This window comes from Lissotriton vulgaris, chromosome 9 (genome assembly GCF_964263255.1).
Source record: "Lissotriton vulgaris chromosome 9, aLisVul1.2, whole genome shotgun sequence".
Taxonomy (NCBI): Eukaryota; Metazoa; Chordata; class Amphibia; order Caudata; family Salamandridae; genus Lissotriton; species Lissotriton vulgaris.
This window is the reverse complement of record NC_141697.1, coordinates 286,807,273-286,832,841: the sequence shown is the minus strand read 5'-3', so window position 1 is coordinate 286,832,841 and position 25,569 is coordinate 286,807,273. Positions and strand designations below refer to the sequence as shown.

Genomic DNA, 25,569 nt, shown 5'->3' with positions numbered 1-25,569 from the left:
AGTGTTATGCAAATGTTAGGGCTAGGAATCTGTGCCTTTTTTCTGGTCTGCCTGGAATGTGCATTTAGATTTGTATTAACCATGATCACGCAACAATGAAACAAAAAATCAGGCAGAATTTGCCTGCTTCACATTTTGGCAAACATATCGTCCACCCCTTCTAGTAATTTGTTGTCCAATTTTTTTATTTTTAACTTTATACGTTTTTATTTTGGTTTTGCATGTTTTTCTGATTGCTCATTCTTTTTGCGGTTGTACATTCTCGCTTAGTACATATTGGAGTCGTTTTTTTTTATAACTGCAAATTACTTCCTCTAGGATGGATGAGCAGACCTTACCCGATATATTGAGTCAGCACTATTGAACATCAATGAAACAAAGGGTGGGAACAAATACCAATTAGTAACCTGTACTGACCACTATCATCTGGTGTCAATAACACTTAGACATGTTTTCTGATCCTCTGTTATTCACGCGCAGAGGTAACTGTATATGGTCCAGGAGTAGAACAGGGGTGAGGGGGTTAACTCATGCAGCACAGCTGGAAGTACTTACAGAATTAAATTCATATCAGCAGAAAACACGTGGGTGAGATCAGGAAATAAGGCAAGTCCAGTGTTGAAAATCCCGCTGCATCACGACGGTAAAAGTCATGCGAAGAGTGAGAGAGTAAATTTAAATTAGAAACACAATTTACATCCATTGTATGACATGAGATTGAACACAAGAATACATCTGGTCAGACTGCGGAAAAACCCACCCACATGAGCTTCAGCGGCTGACAATCTCCTCTGAGCAAGTGAGAGGTTCTAAGAATAACTATTTTTGTACTAAGCACTTCATTGTTGTTGGTACTCCAAATAAATAAGTATCAAGAAAGCCTAAATGCTCCACTCTGTGTAGTCAAAATTCCAACCCAATTCCGATACATTATTCTTGTTATTATTATTACTATTATTATTATGATGATTAATATTATTATTATTATTAGTAGTAGTAGTAGCAGTAGTGCCAGTAGTAAAAATATTAATAATAATAACAATATATATATATAACACTTTAACCAAAGTTCTATATATAGAACATTTCTGTTAGACTTTTCAGCCTTAGGGTGGTGTAGACAGCAACATATAATAGAGAGCCTAGGTATGCCTGGTTGGGCCATCACTGGCAGGATGGGAAGGCGGAGTTTGGCATGCCCTAATTTCACTGGAATATGCTGTGTGCTGCCTCTGCCAGGACAGGGAAGGCAGGATGCCTGGAGACTTCAAAGGGAAACCTTTAGAAGCTTCTCCCGACTTCAAAGGCACAATTGGGTATAAATACTGGACCATAGACACTAACTCTTCAGTACACTTTTGAACGTGTGGATACTCTGACGCTGAAAGGACTACCACTCTGCTGGACAGTTGTTCTGAAGTCCTGCTGCCCTGCTGCCCTCTTGCCTGGGTGATAAGGACTGGACCTGCATCTCTTGAATCCAGAATGACTCCAAGTGCTTGTTGGATGGTCTCCTGATCTGAAGCCTCAGACACACAACAGGCTTCAAGCAGCCCTACACCTGCACCTAGACTCTGCCATCAGTGAGTCTACCCTGCCAAGTGGTGCCACCCCAATCCTGGACCCATGGAAGTTTGGCCTAAGGTGCTTGTCATCTTCTGTGTATCCAGCGGAACTGACGCATCTTCTCTGCTGGGTGGAACAAACCCGAGCAGAACAGACGCATCGCCCCAGCTGAGTGGAAGTGAACCTTCGCAAAGACCAGCATCGCCTCGCATCCTGTCACCTCATCGTAACCGCAGCGGTACAGCGCACCAACGCACCCTCAGTGCAGGGCCTTGCATCTCTCGATAGTGGCAGCCTCGACAATCACTGCAGACTCTGCATCTCAGCCTCTCAACTCCTCGGAACCGACGTATTGCCAAACTGCGCGATGCATAACCAGTACCAGATTTCTGATCCCAAACCCTCATTGATGGGATCTTCGATGATGACGCAGGACCATGCACCTCAGCCTCGCTACATCTCAAAATTGAAGCATCTACTATGTTCAGCGCCCCTAACGGGATCCCTGTAGCCATCCCGTGCTCCATCGCAGTGGGTCTGAACTTGTGACTTTGTCCCGGGCCGGCACAACCAGGAATCCACAGTTAGCGCTTTGGGCTTTTCGTTGCTATTTTTTACAAAAATCTTTGATTCTTCCTGTTTGGCATCTTTTTGTTTTGTTCTACCCCCATTCCTACTACCACACTGTCTGAAACCATGCCTGCAGTAATGGAGCTTGAGCTGACTAACTTAGAAAATTACACTGTGGCTGAGTTGAAAAAGTTCTGCAAGGAAATGGGGTGCAAATGAAGAATGGCACCAAAATGTTGAAGCTGCAGATTTATTGGACAACTCTAACAAGGCACTGAAGGACTGATGTGTGGCAAAGTTAACAATTACAATGGGCTGTACAACTTGATTCTCAGGGCGCACATGCTCAAAATTTGCTTTACAGAGCTCCACCAGCACCTTGTGGACAGCAATCTTTCTGACCCCAGGAGGCTTGGTGAAGCTGCGGACCTCTGGGTCTGCACCAGAGTATCTAAAAAGGCATCTTGTGGGGGAAGTTCCAAAAGAGTTCTCAGGGTCCCACAGAAGGAAGAGGAGGCAGAATTTTTTTTAAAGTAAATCGTTTTCCTAAAAACCCCTAAAATAATTTCTAAGGGAACAGTGGTAATCAGTCCCAGTCCGAACCAAATATAAGAAGGGATTCTTTGATAAGCAGACAGGGAGGTCTGTCCCCCAATGTAATGAATGTTATAAGTATGGGCACTCCGAGGGAAACACCAAATGCACCAAGAGGGCACCGATGTACAGACACCTGGGTTGGTGAGCTTAGCACTTGCGGAGCAGGTGGTCTCAGTTAGCTTCTGGTAGCAGACAGAGGTGATCCTTGTGTCCCTGGGGGAAAGGAGATTGTGTCAAAAGCCATATGCCATCCATTACTTCTAAGCACAGGCAGTGGGTCACCTTAAAAGGGCAACAGCTGAAGGCTCTGAGAGACACAGCATGACTTCAGTAAGGTTTCAGTTGGTGCTGGTCCTCCCTAACACATTCCAAAGTGATAGTTGCAGACAACCCTGAGAGTCATCTACTGGTGACTCTGGTTCCCTTTGAGTGTGGGGTGGGGGGGGGGGAGTTTCAGGCTATCTAAAAGTAGCTGTGAGCTCTGTCATGCCTCTAGATTGTCCGTTGGGCAACAACCTGGAGCACACTATTTGAAAGGTTGTAGATCTCAGGTCACACCTGGAGATGTTGGGATTGCCTGAATGGGTCTTTATGACCACACAGCCCATGGCTGCCCAGAAAGGGAGTCAAGGGTGACTAGAGTCTAGAACAAGCTGCTGCCAAGAAGAGGTGTGAGAATCAAGCAAGGGATGTGAGAAATCAACCTCTGAAGTTTCCACAGTCCAAATTGATTGGGCACCTGAGGAGGATGCTCCTGAGTCAAGCGGGTAGATGGTCGCCGCCCTGCGTGACCTGCCTGAGCCTGCTGGATGGCAAGTTGAATTCTGTAGAGCACAGAAAGAGTGCCCCACTCTACGGTACTTGAGGCACAGGCAGCAAGTGATACCTCTGGGGATCATCTTATCTATTGGGTGAATAATCTCCTGTATAGCAAGCTTAAGTTTCCTGGACCTGAGCCAGCTTGTATGCTGGTGGTCCCCCAGTGTTACAGGGCTATCCTACTGGGGCCTGCTCATAATATTTTCCTGGCAGGACATCTGGGGAAAGACAAGACTTTCACCAGGCTTGTTGCATACTTCTATTGGCACCACATGCATTCTGCAGGTTTCTTCCCACCTGCCAGGGCAGTGGGAAGTCAGTTAAAAAGCTCAGGGATTCCCTGACCCTATTACCTGCCCTTGCGAAAACAACAATTGATGGACAGAATGCAGAACAATGTCATACATTCACCCCAGCACCGAGATCTGGGCCTAAATCCATTGTTTTTTTGCTCACCATGCCATTTCAGTTTGGAGCGAGCCATATGCAAATCAGTCTTAACCCTGCACCCAATGTGAACAGTCCAGACTAAACTACCAGGCCAGGTCCTCATTGGACTGGAAACAAGCATCCTAAGACCGGTTTTGGTCTTTCAACCCTCATCAGACAGGATAGCTTGACTGGATAGCTTGATTCCAGTGGCACGGAGAGCATGGAACCCACGTCTGGGCATACCCGTCCCACTCAGGGTGAAAAATGCAAAAAGAACAATTGATGAACAAAATGTAGAACAATGTCATACATTCACCCCAGTACAGAGATCTGTGCCTAAATCCATTGTTTTTTTGCTCACCATGCCATTCCAGTTTGGACTCAATCATATGCAAATCAGTTTTGACCCTGCACCCAATGGGAACAGTCCAGCCCAAACTACCCGGCCAGGTATTCCCTGGACTGGAAACAAGTATCCTAGGGCGGTTTCAGGCTTTCAGCACTCATCAGCCAGGATAGCGTGACTCGAGTGGCAAGGTGAGCAAGGAACCCACGTCTGGGCATACCCGTCCCACTCAGGGTGACAAATTCTGTCTATCATTTGTTGCATAGCACATTTCACCCTAAGTGGGATGGGTATGCCCAGATGTGGGTCCCTTGCTCACTGTGCCACTGGATTCAAGCTAGCCTGGAAGATGAAGGGTAATACTCAGAAACCGGTCCCAGGATGCTTGTTTCCGGTCCAGGGAGGACCTGGCTTGGCAGTTTGGTCTGGACTGTTCCCATGAGGCACAGGGTCAAGACTTATTTGCATATGGCTGGGTCTAAACTGGGGTGGCATGGTGAGCAAAAAAACGATGGATTTAACCCAGATCTTTTGACTGGGGGTGAATGTATAATTTATTCAGCATTCCGTCCATCATTTGTTTGCATAGCACCAATTACCTGCTGTTGGCACTCCCTTTTAGTGGGTGGGCATCAATAATGTTGGTCCCTTGGACCCCAAGACAGCTCTAGGCAACAGGTTCATCCTGGCCTTAGTGGACCATGCTACACACTACCCAGAGGCCATCCCTCTGAGGTTGGTGACCTCACCTGCAGTGGCCAGGGCCCTGATAGGGATTTTTACCCATGTGGGGTTCTCCAAAGAGGTAGCGCCTGACAAAGGTATTAACTGTGTAAAGTGACTTTTAAGTTCTCCTCACCCTATCACTCCTAAACTAACAGACTTGTGGCTAAATTCAACAAGACCCTTAAAGGCACGATAATGGCCCACCTGAGCCCATAAGGCATACATGGTCTGCCCTTCTGCCATGCCTTATGTTTGCCTTCAGGGAGCTGTGACAGAAGGGGATTGGGTTTAGCCCCTTCGAACTCCTCTATGGACCCCCTGTTAGGGGACATCTTAGCCTCTTGAGAGAAGGGAGAGAGCAAGCTCCCAGGAAACCCTGTCAGGATGTAGTCAGCTACATGCTAGCCATCTGCAACCAGAATCATTGCTTCAGGAAAAAGGGGAAAAACAATCTTGAGACCTGTCAAGAAGTTATGAAGCTCTGGATAGAGTTTCAACCTGGCCAGAAGGTGATGGTTATGGAGTCTCTGGAGTCCACAGCTCTCCATGTTCGCTGGACAGGTCAATAATAGGTGAAGGAGTGGAAGGGGGAGTCCATATACCTGGTGGATTTCAGGACCCCTTGAAGCCCCTTAAGGGAGCCCCACATGAATCTTCTCAAATCAATCTATGAAAGGACTGAAGTCAGCAAGCTCCTGGTGACAGATGAAGGGGTCGAAAAGAAAAGTGAGCCTCTCCCTGATGATGGATCAGTAGAGGGTGTTAACCTCTCCCCTGCTCTAACCCCATAACAGCAGAGTGACTTTGCAAGCTGCTGGGGCAGTTTTCCTCTCTGTTCTCCCTCACCCACAGGGCACCACTCCAGAACTTAGGTTCTGTGTGGACTGCTGGGGACTCAATTCCATCATGAAGGCTGATGCAAAGCCCATAACCTGAGCTGATGACCTCATCAGCAGGCTCAGCGCTACCAAGTTCTTGTCTTCTTTTGATCTTGCATCAGGGTACTTGCAGATTGATTTGACTGAGGGAGAGAAAGAGAGGTCTGCGTTCTCGGTACCAGAGGTCCACTTCCAGTTTCAGGTGAAGACCTTTGGCTTAAAGAATGCTGCTGCCACCTTTCAGAGGTTGATCAAAAGGGTCGTGGCTGGGAAGGAGAATTTCTGTGCCACCTTGGACGACATAGCTGTCTTCAGCTCTGGCTGGGACGAACACTTGTACAACCTCCGGGAGGTGCTTCAGACCCTGCAACAGGCAGGCCTGACTACCAAGACCAGTAAGTGCCAGATAGGGGAGGGTTCCGTGGTGGATCTGGGCCACATGGTGGGCGAGGGCAAGGTGCAGCCCCTCCAGGCCAAGTTTGAGTCTATCCTGGCCTGGAAACCCCTAACTAAGGTGAGGGTCTTCCTGAGCCTTACAGGATACTGCAGGACATTAGTTATTGTATATGGCACCATTGTTGCCCCCTTAACAGAGCTCACCTCAAAGAAGCAGCCTAGAAAGGTGATCTGGACAGACGTCTTCCAGAAAGCCTTTTACACCCTCAAGGAGGCCATGTGTGCAGCACCCGTACTCAGGGCTCCAGATCCTCTAAGGAGTTCATAGTACAGGCAGATGCCGCAGAGCATGGCACAGAGGCTGTCTTAGCACAGTTGAATGAGAAGGGACTGGACCAACCAGTAGCCTTCACTAGGGTATTTCACCGGGAACAGAGGTGGAGTGTGATTGAAAGGGAGCCCTTTGTTGTGGTCTGCATGCTGGGACTCACTTCTGGGTGCAGGCAGATTGCAGGTCCTTCAGATGGCTCATGCAAATGTGGGGTGAAATCTCAAACTGTTGAGGTGGTCAATCTCTCTACATGGAATGGACTTTACAGTGGAACACCGCCCTGGGTCAAACCATGCCAGTGCTGATGATCTATTAAGGTTCTTAAGGTTTAGGGAAGAGAACTAACAAGAAGTTGGGTAGTTCTTCCCCATTTCGACTGGGGAGTACACATGTTAGACCTGTAAACCTTAGGGCAATCTTCCCAGAAACATTTTGCCTGCCTTCCCCATTTTTGCTGATCTCATTTGTGCTGGCTTTAGGGCCCTGCACGCTTTACCCCTGCTAACTAGTGCTAAGGTGCACATGCTCTGTCCTCAAAACATGGTAAGATTTACTAACCCCCAAATTACATCTTTAATTTACTTTTAAGTCCCTAGTAAAGTGGTATTACAGGTACCCAGCACTGTTCCATGTAAGGTGCATGTCTTGTTTGAAGCGCATACACACTTAGCACGTCCGGCAAGAGAAAATTATTCATGTTAATCGCAGTGCTGTGTAGAAGCAACAACAGGTGCTGTGATTAACATGAATACTTTAAAAAAGCAGATAATCTTCCCCACAGCAGCGCTCTTGTAGGAAAAGGCATGCAGGGAGTCCAGAAGAACGACGTGTGCTTTCAGAATAACTAATATATATTAGTGATTGTCAATGCACATGTCGCCTTTTGTTAATAGAACATGGCAGAGTGTGTGCTTTTTTGAAAGTTTGTATGTTAAACACAGCACCAATTATAGCCATTTCGGGCGCTGCAATTAGCATTAATACTTTAAAATACAGGACATAATCTGCATTCCACTATTAACAAAAGCATAGCTGCCAAGGTTTCAGATTGCTATGTGTGACATTTTTTTTAATTTCAGTGTAATTATGACACTACCTCCTGCACTCCATGTTTCTCTTTCCCTTGTACACTTCCCTGCTCCATGTGCTTTCCTCTCTGTGCGTTTTCATCTGCAAAACACTCCTGCTCTCCGTGTTGCGCTCTGTCCCTCTTGTGCTTTTCTCTGCAATCCCCATCTGCTCCATGCTGCTTTCTTCCTCCTGTGTTTCTCCTACCTTTAAACTCTCCCTCCCCTGTGCTCCTCTTGCTCTCTTCCTTGTGTGCATTTTTTCCTCTGGTGGGAAAATTGACCCGAGCTCCTTGTTGCTGTCTCACTAAGCGGCTATCAGGCAATCACTCATTCCAAAGACTACCAGCTCCCCCAAGTGGTCCAGAAAATGTGCAACTCCAATTGTCCCCAAACAAAGTGGAGCTCCACAGCTGAGTGTTCCCGGCAACAGCATTGCCGGAAATGAGCAGGCACCTTATCTATTTTTGGTACTGCGCCCATGAGGTGAGTGCGGTGTTTGATGGGTCCTTCCATTCTAACTCACACCAAGTGCGGGGTCTGGGGAGGCCCCAGTGGACCTGGGCCCCTTCACTCACTGAGCACCCCCATGCGGCAGGCCACCACATCCCTCTACTGCAGTGCTACCTGTCATGTACTTGCCACACATTGCCTCCAGTCGTGAATTGTTACCAGGGCACTAACTACCCTTTCAGACAGCTGCAAGCGTCCTCCAGGCCCGCAGCCAGGCTCCGGCCACCCAAACGTCTAGAACAGAAAGATATTAGGGTCTCAAACGCACCGCAGCATTGCTGCTATCTTACTTTCACTATAGCAACACTTCCTTTGTTTGCGAATGTCACCTTAGCGTTTACTTTAAGCAGCATTTTCTTCAATCCAACAGTCAATACGTTCTCTGTGCGATTTAGAAAAAAGACGGACATGTGGCTGGTTGTTAGAAATGGCTGCCATTTGTTTATTTGTTGCTGATTATGCCTACTGGTCTAGAAGTACCAGTAGCTGAAGAATATCCGGATGATCAAAAGTATGTTGCACAGTGAGACCACCAACTGGCAGTTTGACTATAGCACGGTTATTTACTGTAAATGGTGCACGTGACCCGCACTTTGCAGCTGCAGTTCCAGCTTCTCCCTCACAGTATGCAGGTGTTGTCAAGGTGCTACAAATGTCTGATTAATGCATTTTAATGTGGTGATGCGGACCACCACACTAACATGCGTTAGTCTAATGCCTGATGAGTGGTACTTGGCATGGCTGCAAAAGGCATGCAACTAGATATGCAGCAGGAGATATAAAGAATATAAGGAATGTTCTGTAGTAGGCTAAGGATAGGACACAACATTTCATTTTCACAGATTCCATTGTGGTGCAATCTTGAATAACACAGACACTTTTCAGGGTTGTAGCATTCACCTTTGACAGTGATAGCCAGGGACACATTGTTGCACAATTAAAAGACTTTTAATGGAGAATATGCTTTTGAATACTATATACTTTTTATGTTTGTTGTATGTTGGAAACCTGCCTTAAGACCCTTCATGTGGTGCTGTATGTGTAGAAAGGCACTGTGTTTTCACTTTGTTAAGCAAAAGTTTGGAATTATATTTGCACTGATATTTGCTGCTGAACCTACACACGCGTTCGGTTTCTTGGTGCACATAGCCTTGGCTGCAGTGCACATAGACCTTACACTGCCGCAAACAGAGGAAATAAATTAGAGCGAACATTGGTACCCAGGGCCTGTAAATTAAATGCTAATATTGGGCCTGCATCACTGATTGTGCCACCCACTTAAGTAGCCCTTTAGACTTGTCTCAGGCCTGCCATTGCAGCCTCTGTGTGCAGTTTTAAACTGCCATTCTGACCTGGTAAAATAAACCTTTTACACTTCCCAAACCTTCCTTTTTAATGCATATAACTCACCCTTAGGGTAGGTAGGCCCTGGGCAGGCCAGAGGGTTGGGTGAAATGTATTTAAAAGGTGTGACATATACTTTAAGTTTTACATGTCCTGGTAGTGAAAAACTCCTGAAGTCGTTTTTCACAACAGCAAGGCCTACTTCTCCCATGGGGTAATATTTGCATTACCTTATTACATTTAATAAGCTGTAATTTCCAAATTGGAGTAGGTTACCAGTTCATGTTTGGCGTCCTTGGAACTGTAATGAAAATTCCTAACTTCTGGTGAAGTTGGATTTTAAATAACAATTTTGAAAATACCACTTTTACAAAGTCAGGCCCAGATCTCTGTACTGGGGTGAATGTATGACATTGTTCTGCATTCTGTCCATCAATTGTTCTTTTTGCACTTTTAAATTTTTCCTGCCTTAGCCACTTAGGTCTTGTAGCCTGACTCTGGGTCACATGACTGGGTGTAGCTGACAGTTGGGTTTTGTTTATTCATTCTAGATAGCCACATAAAATAGAGAGCTTAGGTGTACCTGGATGGGCTATCACTGACTGGATGGGAGGGTGCAGCTGGGCCTAGCCCTACTTATACTTGAATAGGCTGTGTCCTGCCTCCACGCCACCCAAAAGACAGCATAAGCCCTGTAGTTAGTCGGAAGCCATGACAGGGAAGGCAGGATGCCTGCAGACTTCAAAGGGAAATGTTTTGATTTTTTTCCCCGCCACTTCAAACGCACAACTAGCTATAAATACTGGACCTAAGGCACCAACTCTTCAGAACACTTCTGAACCTGTGGATACTCTGACAGGAAGATGGACTGATGTGTTGCCGAATGGACTGCAACTCTGATAGACTGCTGCTCTGAAGCACCTGCTGACTACTGCCCTCTTACCTGGGTGAAACGGACTGGACCTGCATCTCTTGAACCCAGAACCCCAGAGTGAATTCAAGAGCTAGTTGGCTGATCTCCTGATCTGAAGCTTGAGGGACACAACAGTTGTCCAACAACCCTACACCTGCACACGAACTCTGCCCTCTGTGAGTCTACCCTGCCAAGTGATGCCACTTCAGTCCTGGACCCTTGAAACTGGGCCTAAGGTGCTTGCCAGCCCTTGTGGATCCAGCAGAACCAACTCATCTCCTCTGCTCTGCAACCCAGAGCAGAACTAACAGATCACCGCTGGTACATGGATTATAACTGTCGCAAAGACCCACATCATAGCCTGTCCCCTCATAGGACCCGCCGTTACACGACTCACCCTTGGAGCAGGGCCTTGCATTTGTCGATTGCAGCCTCAAAGATAACGGCGGCACCCGGTCTGCATGACACATCTTCAATGCTAGACTTCGCATCACAAGCCCTTACCGAGAGGATCTTAAACAATGACGCAAGACTTTCCACCATAGCTAGGCTGCATCTCAGAGCCGACGCATCGCTGTGGCTACGTGACACATGTTTGACACGGATACTCGCAACAATCTGCAAACCAGGATTATACGTACCCTGGTAACTGGGTCGCTGTAGCCGGCCACTGCTCCATTGTGGTCGGCTTGAACTTCTGAGTGTGTCCCGGTCCCGCAGCGACCAGATATCCACAGTTGGTGCTTTGTGCTTTTTAACTCCATTATTTTATTTAAATCTTTCAAATTGAATATCTCGGGGTCTAGTTTTCAAAACTGGTGTTGGATTTTTTTGTGGTGTGTTTTCACTGTGTTTCTGTTGTGAGGTTTGCACAAATACTTTACACATTGCCTCTGAGCTAAACCTGACTGTTCTGAGCCAAGCTACCAGAGGGTTGAGCACAGGATAATTTAGGGACTGTTAGTGACTTCACCCTGAGAAGAATTGGGGAAGCTGCCTAAAAAGGGTGTCACCCCCTTCAACTAGTAACCCAAATTCTTTATGCAATTATTACCCAATAGGAGTTTGTACTCCTTTTATCGATCTCCGAAGGCAGAAAAGCTGAATTGACATTTCAGTGATTCAAAACTGCAAGCTGCAGATCATGCAAGGATTTCAAAAAGGAGCACATAACTGGTTGAGCTCCCTCGCCTGGGTCCCGACAGACTCCACCACATTTGAGGATTACTGGTTAGTTGTCAAAGCAAATCAAACGTTAGATGGCTGTAATATATGTGCAGTTGAGAACTCTGAATTGGTCTGAAGAAGGTTTATCCTCTGTACCCTGGCCACTGTGAGTGCATGGGCTTTGTATGGGTGGAATGCTCTACGAATGTAAGAAAGTTAAATCACAGCCCAGATTTTTTAGCAGTAAGCTCTGCATCTGAGAGTGACTGAGAAACAAGTGACTCAGAGGTGTGATATCCCTGTATTAAAGCTACTTTGGCTCCACACTTTTGAGTTTGACTCTCTCCAGTGAAATGTTAATCCTCCATTGCAAAGTACCTACCCATGTCACGCCCTGAGTAACCTTGCCCTTACCGTACGCATACACCACTAGCTGCTGAGGGATATTAGTAGACTGCCATGGACTATAGCTCGCTTCAAAAGGTGTGAGAGTATATTATTTTTCTCTGCTCCTCATTCACTGCAGAGCCACAGGCTGTTATCAGTTCTTGCTCTTAAAGAGACTATTTCTGAGAGCTCTTCTGGTAAATCTGCCTGGTAAAAGGCGTATCTACAGTGAGAGCGTAGCTGTAAATCTTGCTTCAATCAGCAATTCCTTTCCCTGTGTAGTGTTCACCACTAACTGCATTTTATTATTAATTATTGTGTGGTCTTCAAATAAAGAGTTCTATTTTTTGAGCTACCCCTTGTCTTTACCTATTCCCCAGTTGGGCAATGTATGCCTCCTGACCCAGTTTAGGGGGAACTTTCTGGAGGTCTGAAGTTCTGTGACCTTGAGGGAGGTTGTATATACGTCAAGCGCTTGGAATGCCTAATGTCTCAACCTTCCTGCTACTTCCTGCAAGACCTCCTGCTTGATCCATTACCTGACCGAGTCCTTTCCTTATTTCACTCTAACTGGCAAACGTACAAGTGGTCAAAGGTGATGGTGCTTTGTAGCACATCAGATACTTAGACTTAGCCCTTATTCCAATAGAAGTGTTTCCAATAGCACTTGCAATACCTTTTAGCAGAGGGTTACCAAAGAAATTTGAAAGGTATTGTCTTAGGTGGTTCCACCACTTCTGGATAGGATCATTTAAACTCTAGTTACCTACAACAAATAGATGGTCGGTATATGTCAAAAATCTTTTTCAATATTATCATGTGGATGGCAACTCTATAAGAGCCTTTGTGCAACTAATCAAACAAATCAGGGCTTATTCTGGTCGAATCATAGACAACCCCTCATTCTTAAGGCAAAACAAAATTAGACATGAAATAAAAATCAGGGGTATCTCCCATAGATCTACATGCCATGACTGACTACGCCTTCATCCGGTTGATAGCATGCGGTGTCTGCAATGTGCAGTGCCCTCCCTTCATTAAATAATGAGTGCAGTGACAACCATGTATTGAGTCAGTTATAAAATCTCAAATGATGTCTCTTTAGGCTATCAAATATACAGCAATTTCAATACCTTACGATTCTATTAAAAACAACCCTTAAATGAAAACAAAACAAGAAGTCAAATATCCAATTAGAAATCATATCATAAGTCATCGCATGAAGAAGACTTTCTTGTTTTTAACTAAACCAGTTGTGGCTGATCACAGAGTCATGCATCCTTTTTAGAGGAACATACCAAGCACTAATTAAGTTCAACGTTTCTTATTTCTCTATAAATAAGAAAGGGAACCAAAAAAATTCTTAAGACAAAACAGCATTACAAACGTTGATTTTTTGATTAAACATGAAAAAATTAACTTCTCACAAAAACTAAGTGTATTATTTTTTTATCAATTTGGTCTATCTGATGCAGTTCACTTCAAGTATATAGCACATCTTGCAATTATCTTCGTGACTCTTCAGCATGTTACCCCCCAACCCTACAGTGTGAAGTCTTTTGGAATATTCTTAAAAAAACAATCAGATTTCTTATTGTAATTTCACTCTAGCAATGGGTCAGTGGTATGCAGTGTTTACCCAGCGTTAGTGTCATTGACCATGTGTAAGAAATGTTCATGAGTGATAAACGTGCAGTTTTTGTGCATCAAGAATTAGTCTTCCCCAGTTAGTCCTAGAAAATGATATATTTGGAACTTGAATTTGAGCATGATGCATGAATGTAAGAATTTGTGGTGGTGACTGTATTACTTTTAGTATTACTAGAGTTTCAAACACGTTTGTGCTGCTTTGTAGGATGTCTTTTTGTGTCTTAAGCATTATATAAAATGGACAATCCCGGAATTGTTGGGGATTCGAAACGCGTTGGCTGTTGAGTGTGGGGGACGGTAGATAGGGTGTGCCACGAGGGGACTGAATAGAAATTATTTCCCCCTTGTACTATGTCGACAACACCCTCAAGTAGGATATGTATCCCCACCCTCTCACATGCAGGACAGTAGACATGTGTCTTTGAATGAGCAATTGTCCGCCTTGTGTTTTCAGTGCAAATGCAGGACTGGTTTAATTTCTGGCTGGCACACATAATATATTGATGTTTGTCTTGGGATCATTGGTTTATTGTATAAATATTTGTCACAAATAACGTTTGGTATTATGTATGTGTTGTATATATCGTCTCACAAAAGAAATGGTTCTAAATGGATCACTGAAATAATATCGACTGACAAAATATCGACTTGCCAAAATATCGTGGACAAAATATCGACAGTCAAAATATCGAGTTTGTATCTACAAACAGGTAAGTACAAAAATATCGAGTACAAAATATCGTTAACAAAAATATAGATGTAAAAAATATCGACTTTATTAAAAACAGTGTTAAATTAAATTAATATTAAATTTTAATTACTAAAATATACTTAAAACGACTTAAATTAAATTATAATAATTAAATAATAAATGAAAATAATAAAAATAATTTTTTAAAATCTTATTTGTTGACCATGAACCCTAAAAATACCCCTTTACCCAAAAACCCAAAACTGACCCTGAACCCTAAAAATACCCCTTTACCCAAAAACCCAAAACTGACCCTGAACCCTAAAAATACCCCTTTACCCAAAAACTGAAAACTGACCCTGAACCCTAAAAATGCCCCTTTACCCAAAAACTGAAAACTGACCCTGAACCCTAAAAATACCCCTTTACCCAAAAACTGAAAACTGACCCTGAACCCTAAAAATACCCCTTTACCCATGAACTGAAAACTGACCCTGAACCCTAAAAATACCCCTTTACCCATGAACTGAAAACTGACCCTGAACCCTAAAAATACCCCTTTACCCATGAACTGAAAACTGACCCTGAACCCTAAAAATACCCCTTTACCCATGAACTGAAAACTGACCCTGAACCCTAAAAATACCCCTTTACCCATGAACTGAAAACTGACCCTGAACCCTAAAAATGCTCCTTTACCCAAAATTTATCAATATTATTTAATTACCAATTAATTATTAATTAACAATAACAATAAAGTAAATATATTAGAACATTAGGTGTAATTATTTTAATAATTAATATTATTTTTTCAAAATTAATTACTTAAAAATAACACAAAATTATATATATTAAAAATGTACTCTAATTAATGTAATTAACTAATTACAATTAATTAATTAACAATTATTTACTAATACAAAATATATTCAAAATATATTAATTAATTAACTAATTAATATGAATTAATTATCAATTAATTATTAATTAAAAATATTAACAAACATATATTAATTAATTAATTATTATTAAATTACTTCCCACCCTATTCCCCTATAAACCCAAAACCCGCTACAGAATTACATTACGCAATTATTATCAAAACAAAATTCATGTAATAAAATATTTTATAACATTAATACACACTATTCACACATATTTTTACATAAAAATACACTATAAAATATTATATATTATTAAAAAATCGATATTTTTGCTATCTATATTTTATACAGTCGATATTACTTCACTTACCTGAAAAACGATATTTTTGTAGTCGATATTATGTCCAGTCGATATTTTGTCCAGTCTATATTTAAAACTCGATATTATGTCCAGTCGATATTTTGGAGTCGATATTTTGTCTCTATACCGTTCTAAATCACGCATATTAATGTGTTGCAATTGTGTGATTTACTAATGTAATGTTTCCTTTTAAAAGACATGTCCAATTGATTTATGAATGTCTTTTTTTGAATTATCAAAACTAAGCAGAATAAATGCTAAAAAAAACTCAGAATTAGTGGTCTCAGGTTTATCGCGAATATTTGAAAAAACCTCCCTTGACACCTTTCTGTGATTTCAGTAATATATTATTAAACACGCATCACTATCCTTGAATATTAGGGGGCCGATTATGATGTAGTGTGGAAACTTTCCGCCCAACTCCTCGGAACTGGATCCGACCTAATCGCGATCGGCGGTTCCACCCAACCGATTACGATGCGATTGAACACTATTCAGTCGGAGTCCCATTGTATTTTATGTTTGCCTGTATTCTGCCCGACAACACTGTCTCCTATGGGAAAATGGGGTGTTTGTGGAAAACCCTGCCCCCTGTCACCAGTCCCCCTATTTTGCCTGCCATAAAGTGTAGGTTTTTTCAGGGGGGTCCCTTGGGTATGCCCTCGGCCCACAACCGGAGGCCTCAGAATGAAGGGTGGCCTTCTAGGGGCCCCCAAAGTCACTTTCCAACAGCCTTTTTGTGTCAGACAAGCCGACTCAGAAAGGCTGTCGGAAACCAACATCATCATTGATCATTCGGAAACACTGTAGAGCTGTACAATGCGGTTCTGACCAAAATGGATACTCTGAGAGCCGGTCGGAACTGATTCGGAAAGACTGTGCAATTTGCAGTCCGATCACAAACATCATAATTGGTCAGGTGCATTGGAATCCGACCGAGTTGGGGGGAAGGGTTCCAAAACGGTCTAGGAAAATCTGACTGTTGGTTGGAGGCTTTCCGAAAGACATCGTAACGGGCCACTACATGTAAATGCATTTGAAATTTGGACCAATGCACCTGCGCACTGTCAGTGACCTGGCCAAAGAGGGCTTGAAAGAGCTGAATTTGGATCATGCATTCAAAGTTGTTCTGAACAGGGCCCCTCAAAATATGCTTGACCCAGAGCCCCTGAAATCCTTAAGATGTCCCTGTTTGCATACATTCATATTGAATGATATTTGCCACAAATTTGATTGTGCTGTTGTTTTGGCTTGGAACAAAGGCTTTTACTAAAACTTTCAACATTTTATCAAACTTGCATTTGCCTAGGTACTTAGACTAAGAGGAGAACTTTGAACGTGTATTACATTTCTAGGCTCTTGTTATTCAGTGCTTCAGACAGAAAGACACTACTTCTGCATTTAAACACCTTCTCCAAAACATTTTCATTATTTAATAAATTCCTCCTTCATTTGTTCTCAACTGCTTTCTTCTTGTAAAGTGGTCTCACTTTGAAAAAGATCTTTGTTCTTTTAATGTACCAGTTGTTTTGATTCACCTCAGCAGCTGAACATTATTTTCTCAAAGATTTTGTGCAGTGTTAAACTTGCCTTTTTGCTTCCAGAGAGAAGTGGGAGACTTGTTCAATCCAATCAATCAATTGAATCACTGGGATAGCTAAAGAATAACAGTTTCCCAATTGGATCATGCCATATTTTTCTGGACCCGGAAAAATAAGATTTACGTTTACTCCAATGACCTGTAGTTTGTCACATGACTTTGTAACCAACACACCATAGCTGATATTTTAAAATTTCCCAATTCTCCCTTATTAGATCTATTCAAGTTGTCTACAAATGTATAAAGCGTATAATACTGAAGAGTTCTAACAGCTTTTAATGTCCTTGAATATAATGGATACTGGCTAGAGTGAGAGAAAGCTCTTTACAAAGCATCGCATAAGATGGAGAGATATCCTATTTCTGCAGCCAACAGCTGGTCCTCCAGACCATATCTTCCCCACCAAAGATTAAATAAACAGAGACATTGGCATGATGAACACACAGCACTTCTACTTACAGGTACTTCAACATGGGGAGATTCTTAAAAGCAGTTGGATCGATGTACGTCAAACTCCTTGTATTTCGAATTTCTCTGTAAAAAAAATCAACAAATATGCACTGACAAGCAGGTCAAGAACCCTCTGTTTCGTTGCATGGATCCATTCAGTTATTCTGTAGTACAAATATGCAAGCTTTAAATAGAACAGATGCAAAGTTGTATTAAATTATATGGACGAAATTACCTTAAAATAAGAAACATCCACGAGTGAAAGTTTCTGTGTGCTGGCAGCAAACATTAAAAATATTCCTTGGGTAGGTGTCTTTGTGTTTTATCCTAATTACTTTAGAATAATCTAATTTAGGAGTGTAAGAACGTCTCTAAGATTTGGAGCAGGAACAGGATGGGGTGCCTTTCACCTATGTGTGGCTAGATCAGGTTTCGCCAGTCAGTCAGTCAAGAATGCTGTGACCTAGATCTGGGAGCACTTCTCTACAAATCTTTTAATTTCTGGGTGTTTGTTGACCACTTGAATCAGACTTCATTTTTGTTTGCGTAAGTAATAAACAAACGTAATTTAAAAAATGATGCCCAACTGAAAATGAAGTTCAAAGTTTACCATTTACACCGTTTGTCCCCTTTTCTCGATTACACTTTTAATGGTAGAGAGTTACTACATTATTTTCTTAATCTAACATTATATTCATCATAGAGTTATACAGAAATTGCTGTCACAGATGTTCCCTTCACATTTTGTGCTGTTTGATGTACATCCCTAAGTGTCCAAGGGCATACCCAGTCGTGGGTTCGTGCTCGCTGTGCAGCCAGAACCACGCAGCATATAACTGGAGAGCCCCAAGCAGAGCAAACCCGGCTTTGGTGCCTTGTGTTCCAGTTAAAGAGTGCAACTGGCCTGGCAGTTCGGGCTGGATTGTTCCTATTGGAACAGTGAGAAGACTGATTTGCACAAGGCTGGGTCCAACTGAGGTCGCATGGTCTGCAAAGGAACAATGAGTTGAAATGCTACTCTATCGATTGCCATTGGTTAGACAAATTGCAAACATTCCTCCCACTACCTTTGGTGTGTTTGAAGAGTTTTCAAATGAACTGTAGGCAGCTGCGATTAGGGCAGCAAGAACACATTTTGAGCTCACCTTGTGAGTCTGCAAAGCACATAACACATTTTCATAGGAAAAAGGAAAGTGTCCTTGATATCATTAACCTTTGTATTACAATTCTATGAAAACGAAATACATAATTTCATTAACAAAATAATGATGGCACACAGAAAAAGAACTAAAGTGTAACCAAATATATTACATTTTAAAATGCATTCCAAAAAGCGCTAAAAGCTCCTTCCCCAGATATGTCTCCCCCTATACACATTATTATCTTTAAGGAAAAATGTATAGTCTACTAATCGTCATGAGCTTCTTGGATTACTGTTGCAATGCCAACTGTCTCAAACTCTGTAGCACTGTAAGAGCATCGGGTAATATCAGGGCACACACTTTCTCAAACAATGGGCAATCCAATGTTACACGAATGAGAGTTCTCACTTAAGACCACAAGCACTGTGTCCATCCTGCATGTGAGGTTCACTGATTGTGTGCTGGCATTCGATGGGTGAAGATTCTGATGGGGGCACTCACATAGGTATTCTGGCATGCAGCTCAATGTAAGTCTTAACTGGATTATAGTGCTTAGTTTCCTTTTAAAGCTAGCGATTTGTAATTCACAATATAGTTGCAATTCAAAGAGAGCCATAAAGATTACAATGTTATGTTGTCCACAACGTATCAGCCAGTGTTGTATTTTATAATTTAGTATATCATTGGAAAAGCATCTTATAGTTCACAACGTAGTTTAATTGCAAAAACAGGCAATTTTATGGTTCAATACATAGTATCATTTGAAAGACAGCCAACACGTATTTTCCTCACTGGACTTTGTCAAGGCTGCTACAATCAGATTGATGGTATATTGTAGATTTGATAGCAGTAGGAGTTGATAATGCCTATTCTTGCTTTGAGCCACTGAAGGTCGCCTTGGCTGCTACTCCTTGAAATATGACACACTTGCACAGTTCGGGTCACATGCAAGGAACAGAAACCCTCAATAAAAGGCTGCAGCGGAGGGGAATGTACTGTGTCGATAACTGTGAGATTGCCAGCTTTCTATTGCTGAAACTAAAAAAATACATCAATTAAAGCTACACGAGTAATTAAATGGCTTCTGCAAGTCATTTTTGATAGCGGATCGTAGTAAATGCTGCCATAGCTTCAAAACATGGGAAGGTAGGAAATTAAGCTACAATAGAAATGTGTGAATCTGACAGACTATGAAAACTTTATCTAGCACCTCAAAAGTCGAAATCACCATATTTCTATTGCACCAACCTTCTTGCAAGAGTGGGACAATACACTGTACATGTTTATCACCCTCTGGCCCCTTAATGCTCTTCCTGCTCCCTACCATCCGCACAGCACCGCCTGTGTGTCGCTGCCCCAGCTGCCGCTGCTGAGGAAGTTCGAGGCCCTCCACCACCCGCAGGCTACCACCTGCGCCTCATCCCTGGGGGCCAGTGGTAGGCCGTAGGTTTGTTCATCTTCCGCTTTATTGTTTTATTGTATTACCTGTATTTCATTGTTGTGTCTTTGACTGCTGTTGTTCTGTCTTCCCCCGCTGCCTGTTCGTGGTCGGTGCACGTTGTCTTCCCACTGTTCCCCTCGCTGTCTCTGTGTCTCTCAGCCCGGGTTTTCCTTCTGTTACCCTCGCTGCTCCGTGTCTCTGCCCGTTTTTTCCTTCTCTACCCCTCACGGCCCCGTGTCTCTGCCCGGTTTTTCCATCTGTACACCTTGCTGCCCCCGTGTCTCTTGCAAACAAAACAGGTGATGGACAGAATGTGGATCAATGTCACACATTCACCCCAGTCCAAAGATCTGAGCCCAAATCCATCGTTTTTTTGCACTCCACACCACCCTGGGTTAGACAATGGCAATATGCAAATCAGCTCTGACCCTATGCCCCATGGGAACAGTCCAGTCCGAACTACAAAAGCCATGTCCTTCCCAGAACGGAATCAAGCATCCGAGGACCGGACCGGTTTCGAGGTAACACCTCTCATCAGCCCGGCTAGCTTGACTCCAGAGCTGATTTGTATATCGCCATTGTCTAACCCAGGGTGGTGTGGAGTGCAAAAAACGATGGATAAGGGCCCAGATCTTTGGACTGGGGTGAATGTGTGATATTGATCCACATTCTGTCCATCACCTGTTTTGTTTGCAAATTCCGCCATAAGTGCGCTGGGGATGCTCAGACGTGGGTCCCAGGCACTCCACACCACTGGAGTCAAGCTAGCCGGGCTGATGAGAGGTGTTACCTCGAAACCGGTCCGGTCCTCGGATGCTTGATTCTGTTCTGGGAAGGACATGGCTTTTGTAGTTCAGACTGGACTGTTCCCATGGGGCACAGGGTCAGAGCTGATTTGCATATCGCCATTGTCTAACCCAGGGTGGTGTGGAGTGCAAAAAAACGATGGATAAGGGCCCAGATCTTTCGACTGGGGTGAATGTGTGACATTGATCCACATTCTGTCCATCACCTGTTTTGTTTGCAAATGCCCCTGTGTCTCTGCCTAGTTTTTCCTTCTCTACCCCTCGCTGCCCCGTGTTCTGCCCGGTTTTTCATTCTGTACCCCTCGCTGCCCCAGTGTCTCTGCCCGGTTTTTCCTTCTGAACCCTTCGCTACCCCCGTTTCTCTCAGCCCGGTTTTCCCATCTGTTCCCCTCGCTGCCCCCGTGCCTCTCTGGCCGTTTTTGCCTTCTGTTTCTCAGCTGCCCCTGTATTCTTGTGCCCTGTTTGTCTTATGTGCCACTCGTTTTTTTGTATTTCTGTGCCCTTTTTGCCTTCTGTGACACTCGTTTTTCCTGTATTTCTGTACCCTTTTTGCCTTCTGTGACACTCATTTTTCCCTGTATCTCTGTGTCCTCTTGCCTTCTGTGACACTTGTTTTTTCTGTATTTCTGTGCCCTTTGGCCTTCTGTGCCACTTGTTTTTTCCCTGTATTTCTTTGCCCTCTTGCCTTCTGCGACACTCGTTTTCCCTCAATTTTGTGCCCTTTCTGCCTTCTGTGCCACTCGTTTTCCCTCGGTTTTTGTGCCCTTTTGCCTTCTGTTCCCTTCATCGTCCCTCACCGCCCCCGCCGCTGTGTCACCGCCCCCCTGACTGCCCACTGCACATTCGCTGCCCCTGCCTCCCAGGTGCTCCTCCCTCCCACCTTACCATATATGCTGGCTGCTGCACGGCCGTGCGCAGCAGGCGCACCGCTGGCGCACCAAAGGCACGCCTAAAGCAAGCCTGTCTGCGCCAGTCCGCTCCTGGACTGCGCCCAGCGCCAGAACCCCTGACCCCGCACGTGCCACGACGACCACCGCCACTATGATGCCAGCACTCTGCACGCTCTCAACTCCGGACGGATCCACACCTGCTTCAAGACCGCCCCGAAATTTACACACGGTCCCTTCAACTGCCGGAACTGCAGCTACACCAGCCTCAGAGCTGACGAACCACCCGCCAGGAAAGACCCCAACCACCTCCGATGTATAGTACTAAACACCGGTCCGCACGCAAACACGCCGTCGAGCTCTGGGACCTGCTCGACACAACATCTCCAGACGTTGCCTTCCTGACAGAGACCTGGTTGAACGACTCCTCCGCACCCAACATCTCCATAGCCATCCCAGACGGCTACAAGATCACCCGCAGAGACCACATTAACGGAGTCGGAGGAGGAATCACCATCGTCCACAAGAACAGCATCAGGGTCTCGACTAGCACCGACGACATGCTCAGCACCGCCGAACACACGCACTTCCAGATCCACACAGACCCTAACTCCACCCTCATGTGAGATGAGATGTGATGTGAGATGAGACTTATATAGCGCACTACCACTCCAGGGAGAATCTTGGCGCTTGGATTCCAGAAAAACAGCAGGTAGTAGATGAAGAAAGACTACCTGTCTATAAGGCACATCATAGAAATCCCATGCGTTCAGAGTTTGGCAAGGAATAGATCCATGTTTTTAAAAGCTTTCTGAACTTTAGTTCAGTAGTGGATTGACGCAGGAATTAGGGAAGTTTGTTCCATGCTTTCTCGCCAATGAATGCAATGGATTTTCCTCCTCTGGTTGACATTTTGAACCTGGGGACATGGAGTAAGTTAGCTGTGGAGGACCTAAGTGATCTAGACGGATGGTATTGTTTGAAATATTTGCACAAGTACAGTGGGCCATGATGGTGAAAGGCTCTCTAGGCAATGGTAAGAACTTTAAAAAATATGCGCTTGTGTATTGGGAGCCAGCGTAATGCATCCAAATCTGCAGAAGCTGAAGATTTCCTAGGTAGTCTGAGGACCAGTCTGGCAGCTGCATGCTGGACCATTTGAAGTTTATGCAGGGCTGATTTTTTAAGTCCTGCATAGAGGCTGTTACAATAGTCCAGCCTAGATGTTATAAGGGCAACAGCTACTGTACGTCTGGCACTCAGAGGAAGAAGATCGAAGAATTTTCTAAGGCTCCTGATGATGCCGAAGCATACCCCTGCTACTTCCTTGGCTTGTTGGTTGAAAGTCAGAGTATTGTCAAACTTTATGCCTAGGTTTCGGGCAGCATTGATAGTATTCGAGGGGGCTTCTGCATGTTCAGGCCACCAGTCTTGTGGTGAGAAGGAATTATTCGGTTCAAAAGGAATTATTTCATTTTTTGACGAATTACACTTCAGATGGTTAAGTGACATCCATTTGAAGGTTGCTGACAGACATTCTTTCAATATTTGATCTGCGTTAGATTGATTTTTGTCAAGGGTCAGAACAAGCTGAGTGTCGTCAACGTAGGCGACAGTACTGATGTTATAGGAAGAAATTAAATTAAATAGGGGAACCATATAAAGGTTGAATAGGGTGGGGCTTAGACTGGAGCCCTGCGGGACCACTGTATTGATAGTTTTTTCTTCTGAAGAAAAGTCACCCAGCCTTACAATCTGGCGCTTATTTCCGAGATATTTTCTAAACCATTCGAACACGGTTCCTGCTATGCCTGCATAGGTAAGGCGATGTAAAAGGATAGCACGGGATACCGTTTCGAATGCTGCAGAGAGATCTAATAGGATCAGGACAGCAAGTTTGCCCTGATCCAATGCAGCACAGATGGTTTCAGTGGATGAAAGGAGTGCAGATTCAGTGGAATGTTGGGTCGTGAAACCTGCTTGACAAGGATGTAGAATGTCATTTTCTTCTAGAAATGCCATTAGTTGTTTGTTGGCAAAAGATTCTGCAATCTTGCAAATGGCAGGAAGAAGAGAGATGGGACGTAGGTTAGAGAGGATAATGGGATCTTGTAGCACCTTTTTCTGTAATGGTTTCACTATCGCTACCTTCCACTGAGAAGGAATCTCCCCCGATTGGAGGGACGAGTTGATGATGGCGTTGATATAAGGGTTAACCTCCTGTATTATGGATTTAAGAAGAGTAGGGGGACAGGGATCGAGAGGGGATCCTGATTTCAGGGTAGAGATTCCCTGTAACGAGTGGTCAATGGTAATATGACTAAATTTTTCCCATAAAAGGTTCTGCTGTTATGAATTGGGGGAAGTCTTTAGTAAGAGTTTCTATTTTTTTGGGTGAACTAAGAGGCTATGTCGTTACATAAAATCTGAGACGGGGGAATCTCTTGGGTTGCCATTTTAGGTTTGGTGAAGCTATTGACGATTTTGAAAATTTCTTTTTGTTTGTTATTTGCTGCTTCAATACGGGAAGTGAAATAATTAGTCTTTGCAACTTTGATGGAAGAGTGATATGATCTCCTAGCTTTCTTATATATCATTTTGGCGTCATTGTCATAGTTCCATTGCCATTTGTGCTCTAAAAGTTTAATTTCCACCAGTTGTTCTTTTAAGGTGTCTAAAAACCAGGTAGCTGAAATTTTCTTTTTTCTTATGGAATCTCTGGTTCTTTCTGGATTTCTAATTTTGTTTCCAATGTCGGTCATCCATCTCTCAAATTTTTGATAATCTATGGTAGTATTCCCCGAGAGAGTAGGTTTACTTTCCTCGGCCCAGCTAGTAAGATCAGGATGTTTCATGATTTTTCCCCAATTGGGTGAAGTGTTTCCCTTATTTGCTACCTCTTTAGACTTCAATTGGCTCTCTGTGAGTTCAATATTGAATTCAATGAAGAAATGGTCAGTCCAGGTCTGAGTTATGGGATCCCTGACTGTCATTTTATCCACATTAGAAATGATACAGTCAAGGGAGTGTCCAGCCTTGTGAGTGGCTTGGAGAGTCCTGAGAGTTAATCCCAGGATATGTAAAGTTTCTTTAAAGTTGGAGGCATGATTGTCATTAGGGTCCTCTAAGTGGAGGTTTAGATCACCAACAATAGTAAAGTTGGAGTATCTGAGGGTCAGGTCATTCAACACTTCCCCCACACTTGCAAGAAACTGCGTGGGATTGCGGGGAGGGCGGTAGAGCAATGCTCCAGAAAAGGTGAAAGTGCCATGCACTTGGATGCAAAAATATAGGCTCTCAGCTTCTTCAAAATCAGGAAGCTCTCTAATTGAGCATTTATAGGTATCTCTATAAATGATAGCTAGGCTACAGAACCTAATTGTCTGTGAGCATGAGGAAAAGAGGCGCTTTTAATGCGGTATGTGAATTTAACTAATAAAGACAATTAAAAACACAAATTACGCCACAAACAAAGCTATTAGTAAACAGTGATATTTTTAAATGTGCAAACAGGCTAACACCCGGCTTCCGCCTCAGGTGCAAAAGGGAATCTTAGTGCCCAGTAGTCAGAGGCAATTGTGTAGAATTATTGCCAGGCTTCTGCC

General features: G+C 43.8%; 1 protein-coding gene across 1 annotated transcript in view; it reads right to left on the bottom strand.

Annotated features, from left to right (window-relative positions):
* The window catches only part of TSHR (thyroid stimulating hormone receptor), a 618,302-nt gene that overhangs the window by 133,201 nt on the left and 459,532 nt on the right, over positions 1 to 25,569 (bottom strand). The window contains exons 4-5 of the mRNA XM_086937590.1: positions 17,698 to 17,772; positions 556 to 630 (exon numbers count right to left, since the gene is read on the bottom strand). Of these exons, the coding sequence (XP_086793716.1) occupies positions 556 to 630; positions 17,698 to 17,772 (150 nt within the window). The remainder of the gene's footprint in view (positions 1 to 555; positions 631 to 17,697; positions 17,773 to 25,569) is intronic.